The 18,795-nt window shown below is 46.0% G+C and overlaps 2 protein-coding genes and 2 long non-coding RNA genes across 7 annotated transcripts; 2 read left to right on the forward strand and 2 right to left on the reverse strand.

The window, feature by feature from the left end:
- Nucleotides 1-741: 741 nt before the first annotated feature.
- On the forward strand, nucleotides 742-3,597 carry LOC127331098 (F-box protein At3g07870). Of its 2 annotated transcripts, XR_011751304.1 has the most exons (3): nucleotides 742-2,171; nucleotides 3,107-3,375; nucleotides 3,412-3,597. XR_011751304.1 is itself a non-coding variant. In XM_051357170.1 (2 exons), exon 1 carries the CDS (start codon nucleotides 976-978, stop codon nucleotides 2,122-2,124), a length of 1,149 nt encoding a protein of 382 aa, XP_051213130.1. In that variant the 5' UTR covers nucleotides 742-975; the 3' UTR covers nucleotides 2,125-2,171; nucleotides 3,107-3,597. The 2 variants fall into 2 exon arrangements, 1 of the variants encoding a protein (XP_051213130.1); XM_051357170.1 differs by having other exon boundaries at nucleotides 3,107-3,597.
- On the reverse strand, nucleotides 3,583-8,873 carry LOC127328195 (F-box protein At5g65850). The gene is made up of 3 exons (XM_071825234.1): nucleotides 8,305-8,873; nucleotides 6,465-7,146; nucleotides 3,583-3,857 (listed from the first exon to the last, which is right to left on the reverse strand). The coding sequence occupies exons 1-2, from the start codon at nucleotides 8,871-8,873 to the stop codon at nucleotides 6,504-6,506; spliced, it is 1,212 nt and encodes a 403-aa protein (XP_071681335.1). The 3' UTR covers nucleotides 3,583-3,857; nucleotides 6,465-6,503.
- A 2,563-nt stretch (nucleotides 8,874-11,436) lies between these two features.
- LOC127331099 (uncharacterized) lies at nucleotides 11,437-14,028 on the forward strand. Of its 3 annotated transcripts, XR_007869605.1 has the most exons (4): nucleotides 11,437-11,721; nucleotides 11,874-12,190; nucleotides 12,268-12,371; nucleotides 13,120-14,028. It is a non-coding gene; the product is annotated as an uncharacterized lncRNA (long non-coding RNA). The 3 variants fall into 3 exon arrangements; XR_007869603.1 differs by having other exon boundaries at nucleotides 11,437-12,190; XR_007869604.2 differs by lacking the exon at nucleotides 11,874-12,190 and having other exon boundaries at nucleotides 11,439-11,721.
- Nucleotides 14,029-14,451: 423 nt separating this feature from the next.
- Nucleotides 14,452-16,868, reverse strand: LOC127331100 (uncharacterized). The gene is made up of 2 exons (XR_007869606.1): nucleotides 15,752-16,868; nucleotides 14,452-14,866 (listed from the first exon to the last, which is right to left on the reverse strand). It is a non-coding gene; the product is annotated as an uncharacterized lncRNA (long non-coding RNA).
- Nucleotides 16,869-18,795: the final 1,927 nt, after the last annotated feature.

An 18,795-nucleotide genomic window follows, 5' to 3' on the forward strand; every position in this document is an offset into this window, starting at 1 on the left:
CAGAGGTCCTAGCAAACCCTACACTATATACACACCGAGATTCGGTGTTCCCCCACCCTCCCGCTGCCGGAGCGGTTGGTGGGGGAGGAGGAACCACCGGATCTACGGCGGCGAGGTAGGTTGGCTGGGGAGGTTTCAGAAAATCGCCCTGTCCTGTAGACGAAGGAGAAGGAACGGTCCACGGTCCGTTTGCTTGTATTCGCTCCCATGATGCGCGAGATTCAGCGCGCGATGCCGCTGTATGCCACACGTGTCAAAGATTTTCATGCGCCTACTAGAACGATCAAACTAGCGTCGCGCTCGCGATAAAATATTCGGTTTTTACCAACCGGTTTTTTTTTGCGCCGGTTGGAAATGCTCTTAGGGTTGTAAATATTTTTGTTTTTATTATCTAAAGTAAATATTTGCAAAAAATAGAACATTGTTAGAACCCATGATGTGACGTCCTATTAAGTGGACTTATGTTCTATACCGTTTAGCTACCGATGAACATCTGTAGGCTGTAGCTGAGGCGACACCAGCTCTTTGTCAATTTTGTGCGAACTAACCCAATCAAAAAATTTGGCCATTAAACGGGAAATACCACCCCATCGATTGTGACCAGGTTCATTGTGATTTTTATCAGATGGATTTGCTAATTGTCATATGAAAAACAGATACCAAGGATGGTCGGTATTATGTTGAGATCAGTGCAAGTTTCTTTATATTTGCAGAAGGAAGAAAACAGAGGACTTTGTATGGGCCATCATTCTGCTTGGGCTCTCTTTGGGTTTCCATTCGCAGTGAACTGCGACATGCCACACCAGCACCGGCGCCTCCCACCGCGTTGGGCATCCTCCCCACTTCCGGCCGCTCCGCTGGAGCGCTCGTCGTGCCGCGCCGCCGCCTGATTCGTCGTCGCCGTGCGCCTCCACCCCTCGACTCGACCCAAACCCTGCACAGATTCATTCCCCAACCATAACCATCGCGGCCACGATGCTGCTCCGTTCCGGGCGGCGCCTCGCGACCCTTGAGGAAGCAGCACGGGCGACCGTGCCGAGATGCAGAACAAGGGCAAGGTCGGATCTTTTCGCCGGCTTGCCGGAGGAGATCCTGCTTGACATCCTGCTCCGCCTCCCGCCCAAGTCCGTGCTCCGATGCCGTGCCGTCTGCCGGCTGTGGCGCCGCATCGCCTCGGACCCCGCGTTCCTCCTCGACCACCACCGCCGCCAGCCGGAGCTCCCCCTAATGAACTGCGGCGGCCGCCTCAGAGCTCTCCATCGCCAGGCCCGCAGGATCCACCCAGTATTTCGGTTCCCCGAAGCCTTCCCTTTCGGCTTCACCGCCGACGCCTCGTGCGACGGCCTGCTGATCTCTGGCCAGCACATCTGCAACCCAACCACGCGGCAGTGGGCGCCTCTCAGCCCCAACCCAAAGCACGGCGTCGAGAACATCCTCGGCCTCTACCGGCATCAACCCTCAGGGGAGTACCGCGTGCTCTACTGGAGGTACCCAAACAACCTCTACAACATGGACTGCCTGATCGAGTACCGCGTCCTCGCCGTGGGAACCGACGACCCCAGGATCATCGATTGTTCAGCAACCCCGGTTGAAACAGAGCTGATAAGCAGGGGAGGACCAGCCATCTACGGCGCAGCAGTCCTTCTCAATGCCAACCTGCACCTACACTGGAGAAAGTCGTTCGGCGTCCCCTACCACCGAATCCTGGTGTTCGACACGGTCGCAGAGACGTTTCGGCACATGCGCCCGCCAGCCGTGAACCCCCGCCATGTCATGCACCTGTTTGACATGGGTGGCACGCTTGCCGCATCCACCAGCAAGGACGGCATGACAGGGATGAGCATATTCATGCTCCAGGACCACGATGTATGGGCGTTCCGGTATCGGATAACACTGCCGGTGGTGGATATCAGGCGTTTCCAGGAGCGAGGGGATTGGTGGGCAAAGGTTGTGAACAAGGAGGGAGACGTGCTGGTCACCTGCTACGAACACCTGTTACTTTTTGACAAAGTGGGCAATCTGATTGGCAACTCCAAGTTTGATGATGACCTGCCGGTGGTTCTGCCTTTTAGACTGAAAGAGAGTCTTGTTCAGCATACATTTTTCCAAAAGACGGAGAACTGATTCCTGGAGACTTGTTCACGAGTTCTCATTTGCCATGTTAACTGAATGTGAGTATGTTCTTTCGTGTTACTTCCTTCTAAATTCACTTTACCTATATACTTCAACTAGATATAATACAATCAGTAAGCTATAAGATAGTATTTGGATGGGAACAGGGTATCGGTTCTCTGAGTAAATCTCATTAGGGAGCATATAGTTCTCCTTTTCCGTGGTTACGTTTGATCACATTATTGAATCTCTTGAAAATTTTAATACCAGAAATGGTCTTGAACGGACAATTGCTCAGCATAAGGAAAACAACAGGATTGAAGTTGCCCTTTTTCATGTATCAAAGAAACAAAATGAATACTTATTAAAAACTCACAAATTGTACCCCCCCTATCCCCAATATACCCGTATTTATGTTAGCAGGAAAACTTATACCAATCGTGCATATTTTGCTAAAGATTGCAAACCAAAATGCTCTTCTTCTAATGAACGACACACACTTGCTTGTGATTAGAGATACATCTCCATCTTACTCAGAACCAAACAACTATCTTTTGCATACTCAGAATCTGTTAACTAATTTCTTTACGGTTTATGATGTTTGAAGATTACCTTAGCTATGTTAAAATAGCAGCTGAAGCTCTCACTGAACAGTTGCTGATCTATTCTTGTGGGAACACTTAGATAACAGAGTTTACTATTCAGTGCAGACTTTATTCTAAGGTTCCTATGCAGCTGATGCCTCCTTTGTTTCAGCTATTTTAATGTTATTTAAATACATGTTATGTTAGTATTCTTATGCACACATTTTTATTTCTGTTCTTTACAAGTGTACTGCAGCCTCAGTGAAACTGATTTTCACTGTATTTGTATCCTCGATTTAAGCCCTGCATATATCCAAGCTTCAACCTTCGATGAATATAAGTTGATTTTAAGCTTCTATTCATATTGACAACTTACTGACTCTTACACGTATTCTATTTGTTTCTTTCAGGCATTGTTGGAATGCTTTAACTGTTGCCTACGATTAGGTAGTTCTCTGCTAATAGGAGAGAATATAACAAAGGGTTTGGGGTAGAACAGAGGCGTACAAGCCAGACAGGTAGAAAGAAACAAAGGAGCCAATGGAGAGATGAGATACTTTGTTCAGTTCTCTCAAATGGGCCAGCTTCTCTTATTCGCAACTATCTACTCCCAGGCTCCCAGCAGAACCATTGATTTTGATGCTTGAATATAGATTTTTGAAATTGAGTTGTCCAGATTGTCTGTTGTGGAATTCTGGACACAAGCCAAATTGAGTAGTGAATTGCTTGCTGGTTTGAGATACGCTCAGATGATATTTGATATATCAAGAACTTAGCCCGACAAAGAGAAAACTGGTAAGTTTTTGTTTTCTCGGCAGAATGTGTTACAGCTTATGTAATTCTGAAAGACTATCATTCCGATCTACACTACTATCAGAAGAGAACTGATTGTGCTGCTTGAGTTTTGTAACTCTTTTCGCAAAAAGGAAACCCTGAATATTTCTTTTCACCTTAAAAACGTCTTGACTTTTCACTGCAGTTAACATCTATGAAACCTTTGGTCAACACATACACCATGCCGCCGTTCATGAAACTATTAGCATAACAGAATCATCACACAGAAGTTGGTAAATGTAACAGGTCAACAACATACAAATCAAGCTCCCCACTGTAGCAGCATAGTCCAAAACATGGGCAACATCTGAAGTACTCTACCAGTCCCTGAAATCAGCAGAGAGAGCCAGATTAAGAGATTCAGTAAGTCGAACAGAACAAGGGATGGAAACATAAAGTTAAATTCATATCCAAGGAATGGATCAACGGAAGCTTAGTTATGTGTCGGGGAGTACAAGCTTAAAGTGACATACAGTGGTATGGAAATTTTACTGAGGCTGCAGTTCCAAATGTAACCAACGGAAACAATCAAAGGCTCCTAACTATGTTTGTTGAACAAAGACACCAACCAAACACATAATTCCAAATGTCAGTAATATAGCTAAAGCACACGAGGTATCAACTGCACAACAGCGGCACAGGATCCTCAGAAAAATATGGCTCGGAACGAATTCATCAAAATTGTTAGTCCTGCAAATTTCAGCATAAAGTCCGGACTGAACAGCAGCCTAGTTTATGATAGTGCACCCAGCGATATAAGTGCACCCACAAGAACAAATGACGAACCTTAAACACAAATGAACTAACCAGGTTAAAGAATTCTGAATGCATCAAAATAAAAATGATATAGTCATTCTGATTTGATTAAATTGGAGATGTATCTCTAATCACAAAGAAATGAATATTCTCCCGATAATATTTTTTGGTGCATCCTCAACAGTATTCCTAATGCGTATCAGATTCCCTACAGACCTGAACTACAGTATAATGGGAATAGGTAGGTCTCAACAAAGTATGGTTGCTCGAAAAAAGATCTCAACAAGTACGAACAAGATCAGAGGTTAGAAACAGAACAAAAACTCAATCTATATCTAGATTGTTCCTTTAGTAAGAATTCATTGTTTTTCTTTGGTACAATACTGCAATTCCAAATGGATGATGTTGAACAGACAGAAAGATAGCAACAAACCTAAAGATTGGAAACAAACAAAAGTTTTCCTACAAGAACAGATCACAGCTGTGATCTGCTATTAAACAAGTCATAGTTAGCTTCACTCGTCAGAAAGGGCATGGGCAAAGAAATCAAACGGCTTCCAAATTCTGGCAAAAAACTATTGATGCAATTGTGACGTATCTTTAATCACAAAGAAGTGTGTAGTGCCTCAAAAGACAAAAATAGGGCATGCATCCATGACAAAATATATCCGAGATGTGTATCAGCTCCTATCAACATGGATCAGGATATATTGGGGATATGTCTCAGCGAGTATGATAAGTATCAGAGTGAAACAAATTATAAGAAAAAAAAAACTCTACTCATTATCTAGATTGTGCTTTTAGTAAGAATGCATATACTATTTTCTTCAACACATGAGGAAATGCAGCACCAAATTGATCAAGTTCAACAGCACATCATACTATTCAGCACCATGAGGATTGAATTTATTTTTACCATGTCATGTAACTTGTATGAATCCATGAAAAAGGAGCGGTTTAAAACCTTGAATTCTCACTTGAGTGTTTGTGTGTACGGAAGGCATTAGTGCACTGCCGTACTAGTTGAATCCAATTCGAAACAAACACATTGGTTATGAAATGCCTAAACCCAAGTGCCAACCTATTTTTACATTATGCCTTGTCATCAATATGGACGACAGGACCTAAGCAGAAACATGCCACCATGGTGCAGTCCTGAATTTATTTCGGAAACACCATACAATATTGCGTACAGATCAGCTTTTTTACCTTGTGTTGACCGGTTTTCTAATTTCTGAAACAGCTATCTGGTTCAAGATATTTTCTGTTTTTATTTAAATTTTTAGGAGGTTTAGATGATTTTTCAAAGGTAACCACCGAGAAGCCACAATCTTCAAGCTAATAAGATTTGGTGTGCTACGTTCCCAGCCAAGTATCACGCTATAAACATGTATCAGTCTAACTGAGAAGATTATGTATAATAGCCTAGCCTATTGGTTGCATTCTATCTAGATTATAGTTCACCTTTCAGAAAAAGCTAGAATTTAGAAACTAGAAGTAACCACAAAGAACTTACTTGCATTTGACATTGCACGTAATGAGATCTCGACAATTCAGAACCAGTTACTCTCTTTTTGGAAAAGGGTGGGCTAAAGAATAGTTTCTTTGAGCATATGAGGAATGACGACCAAATTGCCCTTTCTGTCACGGTGCAACAGCTGGCCAGGGATGCAAGACCCAGGCCCCATGACAACACTATGATGGACAAGACATACAATAGGGAACATTCATTGATAACAGCTGGCTTCTTTAATTCCTAAGCTGAAGAACGTACATAGAGAAACAAAAAGATATAGAAATGACGAGCTTGCTATGTGTAGACTGTGGAGTTGCACTACTAAAATACAATTGGTTTCAAAAACATGGTACAATTTCGCGCGCAAATTCAGTTTCTCTCCTTGTGCTAACAAGTAGATTTGTTGAGTAGTTTTCTGTTCAAGAACCATTTCTGTTATGTTTTAAGTTTTCAAGAGGCTTAATTTTTTTTCCGAAGCTACTATCTGCTTGTCACTAAGATCTGATTTTCCTAAGGAGAATCCACATCCTGTCCCCATTCAAAATGCTATGTTATAATCTGGTCCCGTCTAGATCAAGAGAATAGGTATAGCTTACTAATTGTATCATATCTAGTTCAACTCCCAGGAAATTAGAATTTAGAAGTAAGCAAACATAACTTACTCTCATTTAACATGGCGCGAAATGAAGAATCGATAGGAATCAGCTCTCTGTCTTCTGGAAAAAGGTATGCTGGATAAGACTCTCTTTGAGCCTATGAGGTAGAACCACGGGCAGGTCATCATCATACTTGAAGCTAGCTACCAAGTTGCCATTTTTGTCGCAGTGCAACAGATAGCCATAGCAGCAAACAAGCACGTCTCCCTCCTCGGAGACAACCTCTGCCCACAAATTACCCTGCTCCTGGAAACGCCTGATATCCATGACCGGCAGTTTGATCCGGTAGTGGAACGCCCAGACGTCTTGCTCCTTGTCCTGCAGCACAAAGATGGTCATCCCGGTCACGCGGTCCTTGCTGGTGGCCACGGCAAGCTTGCCGCACATGTCAAGCAAGTGCATAGCATGGCGGGGGTTTACGGATGGCGGGACCATGTGCCGGAACGTCTCCGCCACCGTGTCGAACACCAGTATCTTGTGGTAGCGGACAGTCGACCGCGTCATCCAGTGCACATGCAGGGTTCCATCGAGAAGGACCGGCGCGCCACAGATGATCGGTCCCAACTCGCCTATCATCCGCGTTAACGGACAATCGACGAGCCTCGATTCGCTGGTTCCCACGGTGAGGACGCGGTACTCGTTCGGACAGGGCACTTCCGTGGGGAGGAGCGGCAAGGTGTAAGAGCATCTCCAGCCGCGTCCCCCAAAGCGTCCCCCAAAGGGATTTGGGGCGCGCCGGACAGAAAATGCGTTCCAGCCGCGTCCCCCAAAGCCCATTTTTGTCCGGCGCGTCCCCATTCGGTGTCCGGCGTCCCGAGCCCGTCCCCATCCCACAGGGGACGCACCGGCCACGCCGGACACAACGAAAAGCGAGGCGGGGAGTGGCGGGGCCGACTCGTCAGCGGCACAGAAGGCTAAAACCCCGTCGCCTACCTTTGGTCAAGCGACGTTAATGGCGTCCCTGTTTTCCCAGGCGACGCAGGGACGCGTCTCGTCGTGCATGGCCGCGTGGCAGTTCCCGGGAAGCGGAACCGTTGCATTGGCAACCGCGTCGATGACGCGGCAACCGCCGGAATGGAGTCGGGACTCCTCGGAAGAGCAACCGCTGCACTTTTCGACTTCTGCGCCGCCGTCCCGCGCTCAATATAAAGACCCGTACGTCGGCGCTTTTGGATCTTCACCGGCCGCATCCGACACCTCCAACGACGATGAGCTACATCTCCGAGCTCCCGTCCGACACCTCCAGCGAGGGAAAGCCTGCTGGATGGCGCCATTGGTGGGACAAAGCTCCGACGCCCAGCAGCGGCGATGATTCCCTCCCGCCACTTGACAGCGCGGAGGAATGGCTGGGCGTGGAGGAGGACGCGGAGGAACAACGGTCAGAGGAGGCGGCGGTGGCCCGTGCGAAGGCGGAGGCGGACGCGAAGGCCAATACCGCCAAGGCCAAGGCGCAGACGGCGAGCACCGGCGACGACGAGGAGGACTCCGACGCGTCGGCCGACACCGCCTCTTCGGAAGAGGTGACGAGCAGGAAGCGCCACCGTGATGACGACGACGAGGCAGGGCCATTATCGAAGAAGAAGAAGAAGTAGTAGTTTAAAATAATTTATATGTAATTTAATTATGTTTTTCGAAGTTTTATATGTATTTTGTTTATGTTGAACCGATTTAAATATTAGTAAAGAGTTTTATACTATCTATTTAAATTTTGGGGGCGGCGTTTGGGGGACGCGACTGGGGAGCGACGTCCCCCAAACGCGGCACCAACGAAACACGTCCCCCAAACGCTCAATCCGGCGCGCTTTGGGGGACGCTTTGGGGGACGCGGCTGGAGATGCTCTAAGGCATGCTTGAGTGCGTCCAGTACAGCACGCGGTACTCCCCGGAAGGTTGGTGCCGGAAGAGGCTGACGACTTTCTCGATGTGGAGCTTGGGGTTGGTGCTGAGGGACCCCCACTGTCGCGTGGCCGGGTTGCAGATGGAGTACCGGCCGACGACAAGCAGGCCGTAGCAGGAGGCGGTGACGGGAAAACGGGAGTAGCGGGAGGCGAAGTGGTTTGGGAAGCCGAAGACTGGCCGCCGGGCCTGGGCGCCCCGGAGGTGGAAGGCTTCGAGGCGGCGGATGTGCCCATCGTCGCCACCGGCGGTTCGGCAGGAGCTTATTAGTTGGAGCTTTGGCTGGTGGCGGTGGTGGTCGAGCAGGAACGCGGGGTCGGACGCGAGGCGGCGCCACGATCGGCAGACGGCTCGGCAGCGGAGCACGGACTTGGGCGGGAGGCGGGCCAGGATCTCCTGCTGGATCTCTTCCGGAAAGGCGGTGAGTAGATCCGACCTTGCCCTCCGTCTTCTTCTCCGCACGGTTGCCCGGTCGGCTTCTTCTTGGGTCGCGATGCGCCGCCCGGATCGGAGCAGCATCGTGGCGGCGAGGGTTTTGGTTGGGGAATGTGTGCTGGGTTTGGGTGGAGTGGCTCGGAGTGGAGATTCACGGCGACGACGACGGCGATGGTGACGGCGAATCAAGCGGCGGCGCGGCGCGGGCAGCGGCCGGGGATGAGGAAGGTGACCAGCGGTGCGGTGAGAAGCGGCGGTGCGGCGATGCCACCATCAGATAGGCTCGCGCACCACTAATCTGGGCGATTCACACAAAAATAACCCTTTGTTGAAAGAAACGCACAAAATAACCTTCCGGGGAAACTATTTCACGCATCTAACCCTTTTGTGTGGCACCCTTTGCAAGGCCGTCACACCTGTCTATGTGGCGCCCGTGGGAGCGGCACCACACATTGTCGGCAGACAAGCTCGAGCCACCACGTATGACAGAATGTGTGGCGCCCTTGCGAAGGGAGCCACACAGAAGAGTGTGGCGCCCTTGCGAAAGGTGCCACATAGAAGGGTGTGGCGCCCTTGCGAAGGGAGCCACACAAAAGGGTTAGAAACGTGAAATAGTTTGGCTGGAGGGTCATTTTGTGCTATTCTTACGCAAAGGGTTATTTCTGTGTAAATCACCACTAATCTGGGCCAAAGCTGCTGAAGCAGGAAAAAAATGGAAATGAAGGTCAAGCAGAAATGGGCCCAATCAGTACAGCACCAACGAAACCCAACGCCATGATCTGAGGCTAAGGCAAAGTACTCTACAAAGCAGTAATCTCATACTCGCTCCATCTATAAAAGCATGTTGAAGATTTATCTAAATTCAAATATACCTATGTACGAGATATATATCGAAATTTTAAAAAAAAACGTACGACATACTTTTATGGACAAAGTATTACGGAGTATTTAGTTTCAGGAAAAATATTATAACCTCCAAGGCGTTCGCAATAGATTAACGAGAGTTATGGCGGGAGAAACGTGCCCATGATTGCGTCTCGGCGTGACGGATTATAAAGTTGCCACAATAACTCATGTGTGGGGCCTGGCAAATTTTTTTTTTTTTGCTTTGACAGGTCTCACGATATGGTTGTCAAAGATTAAAGCTCATTCTGCCTGAAATCTTCTCTAGAAACAAAATACATTTATCACTGGAAGATTATGGCATATGAACTTTCACACCTATTAAAAATGAAAATAAAAGAAGAGGGGGATGGGGGGATGGTGCATGCAACTATCATAGTATAATAAGTGCCAGGGGATTTAGTATAAACCAGGCCATCCTTCATGCATCTATTCCATATTACGTTATAGGTGTTAAATTGTGTTGGAAACACATATGAAGTAGCTATGTGGAAACCTTGACACGTTAAGATCTTCTTTAGCAATGCAAAAATGTTTTTTTTTTTTTTTTTGAAGGGAGTTCGTGTACAACATCAGCAACAAGAACGCACACGCACGAACAGAGGAAGGAAACACACACCACACGGCGAGATCGGAGCCACCACGCCGCACACCTCCTTCGAGCTCCAGCAGCAAGCCACCGGAGAGGAAGAAGGCGAGCTTACCTCGCACCGAAGACGACGGCCCGACCAACCTTGTTGAAAAGCTGCATGATCCAACCGACGCAGGCGCCGGCATCTGAACGGTGAACGACCATCAGCTCGAAGCCGCCGCCAGCACCACCCTTCTTCCACAACGCCATCCGAGCCCGCCGTCGAGGAGGAGCTTCCCGCCTGCAACTCCCACAGATCTTGAGCAAAAGCACCGCCTAGCACCGAGGTGAAGGCCGAAGAACCCCACGAGCAAGAGCCAGCTCCGCCGTCACGAACGCCGGCTCGGGGGGAGGCACGCCGCGGCTCCAAGAAGCGGCGGACGCGCCGAGGACGACGGATCTGCATCGAGCCTCCACCGGAGCACCTCGAGCAGAGGAGAGAACCGCCGACACCAAAAGCCTCTCCGGCAACGCCACCACCTCCACAGCGCCGCCGGCAAGCACCCCACGCACACCTAACTATGTACACGCCGGGATCCATCGATTCCCCACCCTCCCGCCGCCGGAGCGGCCGCGGAGGGCGAGGAATCAGCCGGATCGCCGGCGGCGAGCTTATCTGTTTATGTTGGAATGGGCATTGGAGGTGTCAGGAGTTTGACTTATATTAGTGAATTGTCATACAGTAGAAAAAGGTTTATTTACGAGCAAATGCTAAGCAACCTAACTAACTAGCTTTCTCGAAGCATAATGTTTGAACTTCTCTAGCTGTTCAATATGACGGTGAACAAAGTTGAATGTGATGTTGTGTCACTAGAAACAATTGCTTGCAATCTTGTTTCCTCGACCTTGATTTCATATTCCCGATACCTCCCATGCTCATTTCAACCTAAGTGGATATTTTCTGGGAAAGTACACACACAAATTGGAATATTGTTGCCCATTGTCAAAGGCTTTTTTTACGGTACCTTTTACCACACCTGAGGAGGGGAGAGGTATGATTTAGATAACGGTCAGGATTAAACGGCCCGACAGCCCATCAAGACGTAGATAGTGAGGGAAAAAAATTAAAAGTAGCAGTACCGAGACCGGCCCAACAATTGGCCCAGCACGGGACGTCCTATGTCACAAACGCCGCCTCGAACATCATCCCGTCGTCCGTGTGGAGCGCGACAGCCGCCGCCATCGACACCATCGGCATCATGTCGTCCTACCTGGAGCGCGACCGCCACCGCCGCCATCGACACCCGGCCTTCCTGCATCTAGGGCGAACGCCGCCGCCACCTACGACTCCCCGTCGTCCTGCATCGAGGGCGACCGCAGCCGCCAGCGGATCGGCCCGGTCATGCATCTCCGGCACCAGGTCGACGCCGTCGCAACATCGAGAGACGCCGACTCTAGGTAGCGTATTTCTCATCACCCCACCTAGCCAACGGAAAAATAGGCACGGTGTTACTTTTCTGGCTTGCCACTTGATGCATCTCGAAGGCTTGAATGCCATGGCCAGCATCCGCGGATACGCAGCGACACTGAACACTGTATTCTGGATGCAGGGCGACAGGGCTGCAACTTGTTTTGTCCATGTCGGTATTCGAGCCTATTCCTAGGTAGTGTAACTAGGTTCTTCATTGCATCTTTTAGAGAGAATAGTACACAAATGATTTGCAGAGATATGAAATCGTTGAGTCAAGTCACCATAAGACCAAATTGCCGGAATTCAGTAACTAGCCATGGCTAGGCAGCAGGCATAGAATGGGTGGAGTGGGCTACAATGCTACTGCTATTGTTACAGGAAATAAGAAGAGTCGGAAGAGTTAAAAGTTAGGTTCCCAGTAACCATGCTTTATGAAGGGAAATAGAAGAAATTGAAGTATGTCCACACTAACCTAGTATAAGATAGTATTAGACATCCCTTGCTTTTGGTCATGGTCCAGCTGAATGGTGCAGATATATTCTGGAGGTCGGTCCCGTTGGGCGTGGCTGGCGAGCGATGCCACCAGTAGGTAGACGCCGCTGCAACATCAACAGACGCCAGACAAACTCGTCGGCAGGTACGTTGAGTTGCATAAGAAATTTCTTCAACTTTCTGGTGGTACTAATGGGATCTTTGCTAGGAGCTTCCACATGCATCTCAAGGCCCCAGTAAGTTTTAGTTCACGGTGAACTTTAGTACCAGTGAGATGTTAAATCATTGATCTAATTTAGTGCCAACCTGTTGTATAGCCACAACATATGTCTGAGTGAGAAAGCTATGCCATTTATGTATACAATGATAGTTACATATCAACAAGGATAACTGTTATTTTGGTCAACCATTGTGAAATCTGCAACAAGCCTGGGACTGAAATTATGGACACTAACTGATCATATGATAAATTTCATTTGAGTATGTTCGGTCTAGACACTCTAGCAGAGACCATTGTACAGTTGAGAGCACCGAAAGAACAGTCAGGACAACTGAGAGAAAGGTCTGGCAATAAGAGTTAATCTTATATTTGGAAACTTTGTCCAACTATGTTAAGTCCTTATTCTAGATTTCGATATAAGATATTAGTGATTGGAGAAATAAAATTCACTGTGTGTATGCCTGGAATTCCTCTAGACACTCTGAAAAATTAAAATTCACTGCATGTATGCCTGGCATGCAATTTCTTTTGCTAGTGCAGCACTATTGGGTTTTGTAAGATTTATGTGCCTCAGTGTTGTTGGGTTTCGTTTAGTCCATGATTTGGTCAGTGATAATGAGATAGTTAAGATGCTGATGTATGGATGCTAATATATTAAGTCCTATTTATTCAGGTACATTGACTGTATGGATGCTGCTCCTCAGGGGATTCTTGATCTCTGCTTATGCATTTGATAGCCACTCCTCATGGGATTCTTGATCATGGATGTGTTAAGTTGATTCAAATGGCACACATGGTCATAGCCGTAGTTAATTTGCAGGATCAAAACAAAAGTTTTCTTGCTACAATGAAGGTTTCTTTGTAGCTATGTTGATTCACTGATGTCCATCAAGCACTACCCGCAGGCAGATGTAAAAGGCAAGCAACAAGCTGTTGTCAACTATCAGGAGATTAAGAGAGAGTGGTGGTTTCAGCAACGATGTCAGAAACTGGCTCGTACATGGCTAAAACCTGATGCAGGCTTCCTGAAGCTTAACGTGGATGGGTCTTATAGTGAACAGGCAGGGAACGGGGGTGCTGGCTTGGTCCTGCGGGATGATACTGGATCAGTTTTGTTGTGTGCCTGCCGATACATTCCAGCATGCACCTCGCCACTGGAAGCTGAGCTTGTTGCTTGCAGGGAAGGCATTGCCAAGACAAGAGAATGGTCTGATCAGCCTTGCATTGTTGAGATGGACAGTGTGGAAGCAGTCCGGATGATCAAGTCTCCAGGCTTGGACAGATCATGTTTCAGTCATACGGTGCAAGAAATCAAGCAATCGATGCAGTTAGATCCTAGGTAGAAGTTGTTAGCAGTCGATAGGAACCAAAATCATTCTGGTCATTTGTTAGCAAATAGGGGAAGATTGAGTGCTGAAAATGTAACCTAGATCAGGACTGGTCCTGAGGATGTTTATGTGTGTTGCCTACAGGCCGGAGGCTTCTCCTGTAGCTTAATCAGTACTATATTTATTTCGCAAAAAAAAAAGAGTAGAAGCCGTAGTTAATTTGCAAGAAAAAACTCAGTATTGCTGGTGTTTTCTTTCTCTGTTCCATGTATCCCTTGAATGAAATGAAATGATAGCTTAGTAAAAGGTCTTGACAAAGAGAGCATTTTCTCCAGTGAGGTTCAGGGCCTAGATTGGTGGTACCAGAATTTGGGTGCTTGGAAATGCTAGGTAAGAGCCATACAGATGTAGTTGACAGTCAGGTATCTACTGGTTTTGCAAATTGCACTGACACGGTATCCGTCTGTCTCAGAGCCCCTTGTTGGCTAAGGAAAATATGGCATGGGGGAGCTGAAAGTGTACCACCTTTGTTAGGTCCCCAGACCCATTTTAGACATCATAATTGTTTTGATCCTTTTGATCTGTACCACAGACACAAAAATGGCTATCTCGGTTCGTTGATCCGTTTGAGCTGTGTCGATGACGAGTTTCAGTGTGCAATTGAACTATTTCAAAAGTAGGATAAATAGTATCCAAATTGTATATTTAATAACAAGATCTCTGAATCAAACAAAATGAAAAATTGAAGCAAACAGTACTAGTACCAAAATCGATAAAAACAGCTACTCTGAAACATGACAAATTCAAGTAAACACTGGAGAAATGCTGATCATAGCAAATTCTAATCAGGCCTCGCCATCAAATCCAGGTCCTCTGCCGTCAATCTTGCTAAGCCAGGTCTTAAACTTGTGCTTGCGGGCTCAGGTCTTCGCCATTATCAGGGTAGAGATGCTCACAATAGGCGTACTTTAAATTAATCAACTCGCTGACACGCAATCAGCGAGCATTCATAATTGCTGCTGAACTAGGCCACCTTCTTAAGATAGAGCCAGTGAACATCCAGCGCCACATGTGCCGTTGGCTGGCAAGTACCTAAGACATGAAGGCTAAATACTTTGTCATGATTTCTCTTTTAGCTGGTCCGAATAGCTAGGCTGTTGTCATTCCAAACAAATCAGTCGAAACAACATTGTGCTTGCACTAGTCGAAAAATAAATAATGAAGCTCTTGCTATAGCAGAGAACTAACTGGACAATGCAGTATGATGATGCTTATAGAGACTAATAACAAAAGAAAACAGAAACAGAGCTGATGGAAGCAAGCATGAATTACTATGGATTGCTAGCTACTGGTGATCAAAGCCACCAAAGAGGCCCGACAAAAATTTATTATGGAAATATTTCTTTTTAAATTAAACTTGCTCAGTGGATATTAAACATATTTGCCAAGAAAGAACAAGACATAAGGCTTACTATACTATTTGTATTATTAAAAAAGTGCAAGCCATAAACTTCATTACAACTTTATAAGCATTGCAATCTTTATTTTGCTCATCAACTTGAATATTACTTATGCACACAATATCACTTTTGTTGTATTTGAGAATTATGATGAACATACAAGTAGCCTAACTAGTAACTACACACTTGTTAACAAATGGAAGGTTCAGATCTACCATACTACAGAAGAAAAGATATGGATGCAACAAACTTGTAAATTGCTAAAACATATTCTAGAGTGCAACAATGATGTATGGCACCTATTTTCCATGTTTTGTCAGCCCAACGACAAAATATGATGTATTAGCATAACTACTCACACTTTCTCTCCTCATTTCTTTGGCATTGTAAACTTCTATGCATCAAGCTAATTGTTGTTTCCACGAAAACTGACACAATGGTGTAGTAAAACTACCGATACCAATACTCTATACTGCAATTTCAGTATTCATTTCAGAATGTGGTAGCACAAACTTACAGGAGCCTGTCGGTATCTTGTTCAGAGAGCTGGCACTCGCTCAGTGACCCAATGTTGGCCACCAGGCGGTCGCTAAGGCCCTCCACAATGTTGCCGGTGCCCAGTTTCTAAAAAGGTTGACATGTCAATGGAGGGCACCGCATGGCTGATCCCACATTGATAAAATATACTCCCTCCGTTCTTTTTTAATTGACTCGGATTTAGTACAAATTTGTACTAAATTTGAGTCAATTAAAAAGGAACGGAGGGAGTACATTGAGCTGAACTGATTGTAGGGAAAAGCTGTACCTGTTGCATGCATAGATGGAATGCTTGTCGTGCTGGCATAGGAAAGAATAATATTTTAACCCTACCTGAGTTTGGGCATCGGTTACTCTACATGCTCCGATCCTTGAAATTTTTGTTGGGGCACCGGCTCCACAACGTGAGGGCACCGATGATTGATGCCCAAACTGGTTTGGGCACCGAAAAATCACAACGCTGTGGAAGGCCTAAGAGCGCAGGCACACCTTCCCGGCACCCGCACGAGCGCCGGCCACCTGGTTGTCGTGGCCACCGACAACCCCATCGCGACGAGAACTGCACGCCGAACCCCATCTTGTCGCCGCACTGGGACGAATTCATGTCCAGCTCGCAGTCTACCACGGTCTTGATGGCGACGAGCTGACGACGACCACCGCGAAGGACCGACGCGGGAGAAGCCGACGCACGGGCGACGCCTTGGACCACCGAATCACGCGCCCGCGACGCCTCACATCGTCACCTACCAGCACCACTTCGTCGGCCTCCTCCAATCTCCTGCGCCACCGCCGAGCCGGCACGGGCGCCGCGACGTGATGACCGCCACGCACCGCTCCCGGACCACTGTGAATACCTCGGGTGTCTTCGTGTGCGAAGAGGACGGTGAACTCCATCTTCAATCGGCGGTGAGGCCAAGGGTGTCACGACCGGGACCGGTGTTGCGCTTAGCCAGAATCGACCGCCTTGGCGACCGAGGACGTCGTCGCCGGCAAGGGAACGCGGCCAGGACATGTACGGGAAGTTGTGGATTGCCGGGAGATCTCGATTGCCAGCTGCACCCAACCCAGGGAGTTCCCTGATGAACGAGGGTTAGGCCAATCCCTATTCATCGCTTATTGCGATGCGTATCTGGGGCGCCGCTCAGAGACAGAATTCCATGGGCCGGCCCAATACTAGCGATAGAAGATTTTTCCATTTCTGTGCTGATCAGGTCGCTGTTTCCTTCACGGTTTTCTTCAATTTTTCTTTTTGCTGCTCGGTTTTCTTCCTCGGCTTTTACTTTTTATGTTCGGTTTTTTCATATTTCATCTTTCTTCTATTTTATTATTCTAATATGAACAATTTCAAAATCTGAACAATTTTTGAAATACATTTTTTCAAACTAGAATATTTTTTAAAACTGAACAATTTTCAAATTTGAACATTTTCCAATTTGAACAGTTTTCGGATATATTTTTTTAAGTTGAACAATTTTTGAATTTTGAACAATTTTCATATTTGAACAGTTTTTTTTTTTTTTTTGAGAACACAGTACAACGCAGACGCTCACAAACACGCACGTACAAACACCCCTATGAACGCACGCACGCACACCCTACCCCTATGAGCACCTCCGAGGGACTGAGCCGGCATATCTTGAGGTTGACGAAGTCACCACTGGCGCCTCGCTGTTGACGGGCACGTCACCTACCACTGAAAGCAAAGCGCCGGTTAAATCCTGGAATAAATCCAGGTAAATGCAAACACCCATGTCAAGTCTAGGACTTGAACCTGGGTGGGCTGGTTCCACCACAAGGGACCTAACCACCAGAGCCAAGCTCTGTTTGCATATTTGAACAGTTTTCTTCTTCGGCTTTTCCTTTTTATGTTCGGTTTTTTCATATTTCATCTTTTTTCTATTTTTATTATTCTAATATGAACAATTTCAAAATCTGAACAATTTTTGAAATACATTTTTTTCGAACTAGAATATTTTTTAAAACTGAACAATTTTCAAATTTGAACATTTTCCAATTTGAACAGTTTTCGGATATGTTTTTTTTAAGTTGAACAATTTTTGAATTTTGAATAATTTTCATATTTGAACAGTTTTCAAATTTAAACAATTTTAAAATCGGAAGAACTTATAATTTGAAAAATTTCAAAGTCTGAACGATTTCTAAATTCAAATATTTATTCAAATTTTAATATGTTTCAAAAAATCCACCGGAAAACCATACCGATAGAATCCAGCAATTTGAGTCCCCATCGATCGGAGGTGTAGCGACCGCGGACGCAAATGGGCCGGCCCAGGTCGTGTTCCCTTGAGCGATTCAGTCTCTTGGCATCGCTTAAAGCGATGTACAGGAGCACCCCTCCCCGACTGCGAAACCTATTTCCCGCTCATAGCGGGCGCTATTCTTGGCTCCGCAAAAAGCACGGTAGGCTGGGCCAGCCCATTGGCGAGGGCAGGAGTTTCCCTTTGGGTTTTCTTCTGTTTCGCTTTTTCTTCCAGTTTTTTTGGTTCAGCTGGTTTTTTCACTCCAATTTTGGTTTTATCGAACTTTTTTTTACTTTTAAAATTTGAATGTTTAGAATTTGAACTTTTTTATATTTTAATTTTTTCCGAATTTGAACAATTTTTAACTTTGAACATTTTTTATTTTGAACAATTTTAAATCTGAATATTTTTTTGAGTTATAAGTATTTTCATATTTGATATTTTTTGAAGTTTGAACAATTTATAAATCTGAACATTTACAAAATGTAACATTTGTTCACATTAGAATAATTTTTAGTTTTGAACATTTTTGAGATCTGAACAATTTTCATGTTTGAACATTTTTTGAATTTACAATTTTAAAATTTAAACATTTTTTCAAATTTAAACATTTATTCAAAATCTGAATATTTTCAAGAAAAATCCTCCAAATCGAAGCAAACAGATAACGACACGATCAACTTTGGAATGTACGACCGAACTAGGCTCGCCAGGTTAAATGGTCCCACCTCAGGGTTTTGAGGCTCGCCTTTTCCGAAATTGA

The sequence above is a fragment of the Lolium perenne genome, chromosome 2, assembly GCF_019359855.2.
Source record: "Lolium perenne isolate Kyuss_39 chromosome 2, Kyuss_2.0, whole genome shotgun sequence".
NCBI classification, from domain to species: Eukaryota; Viridiplantae; Streptophyta; class Magnoliopsida; order Poales; family Poaceae; genus Lolium; species Lolium perenne.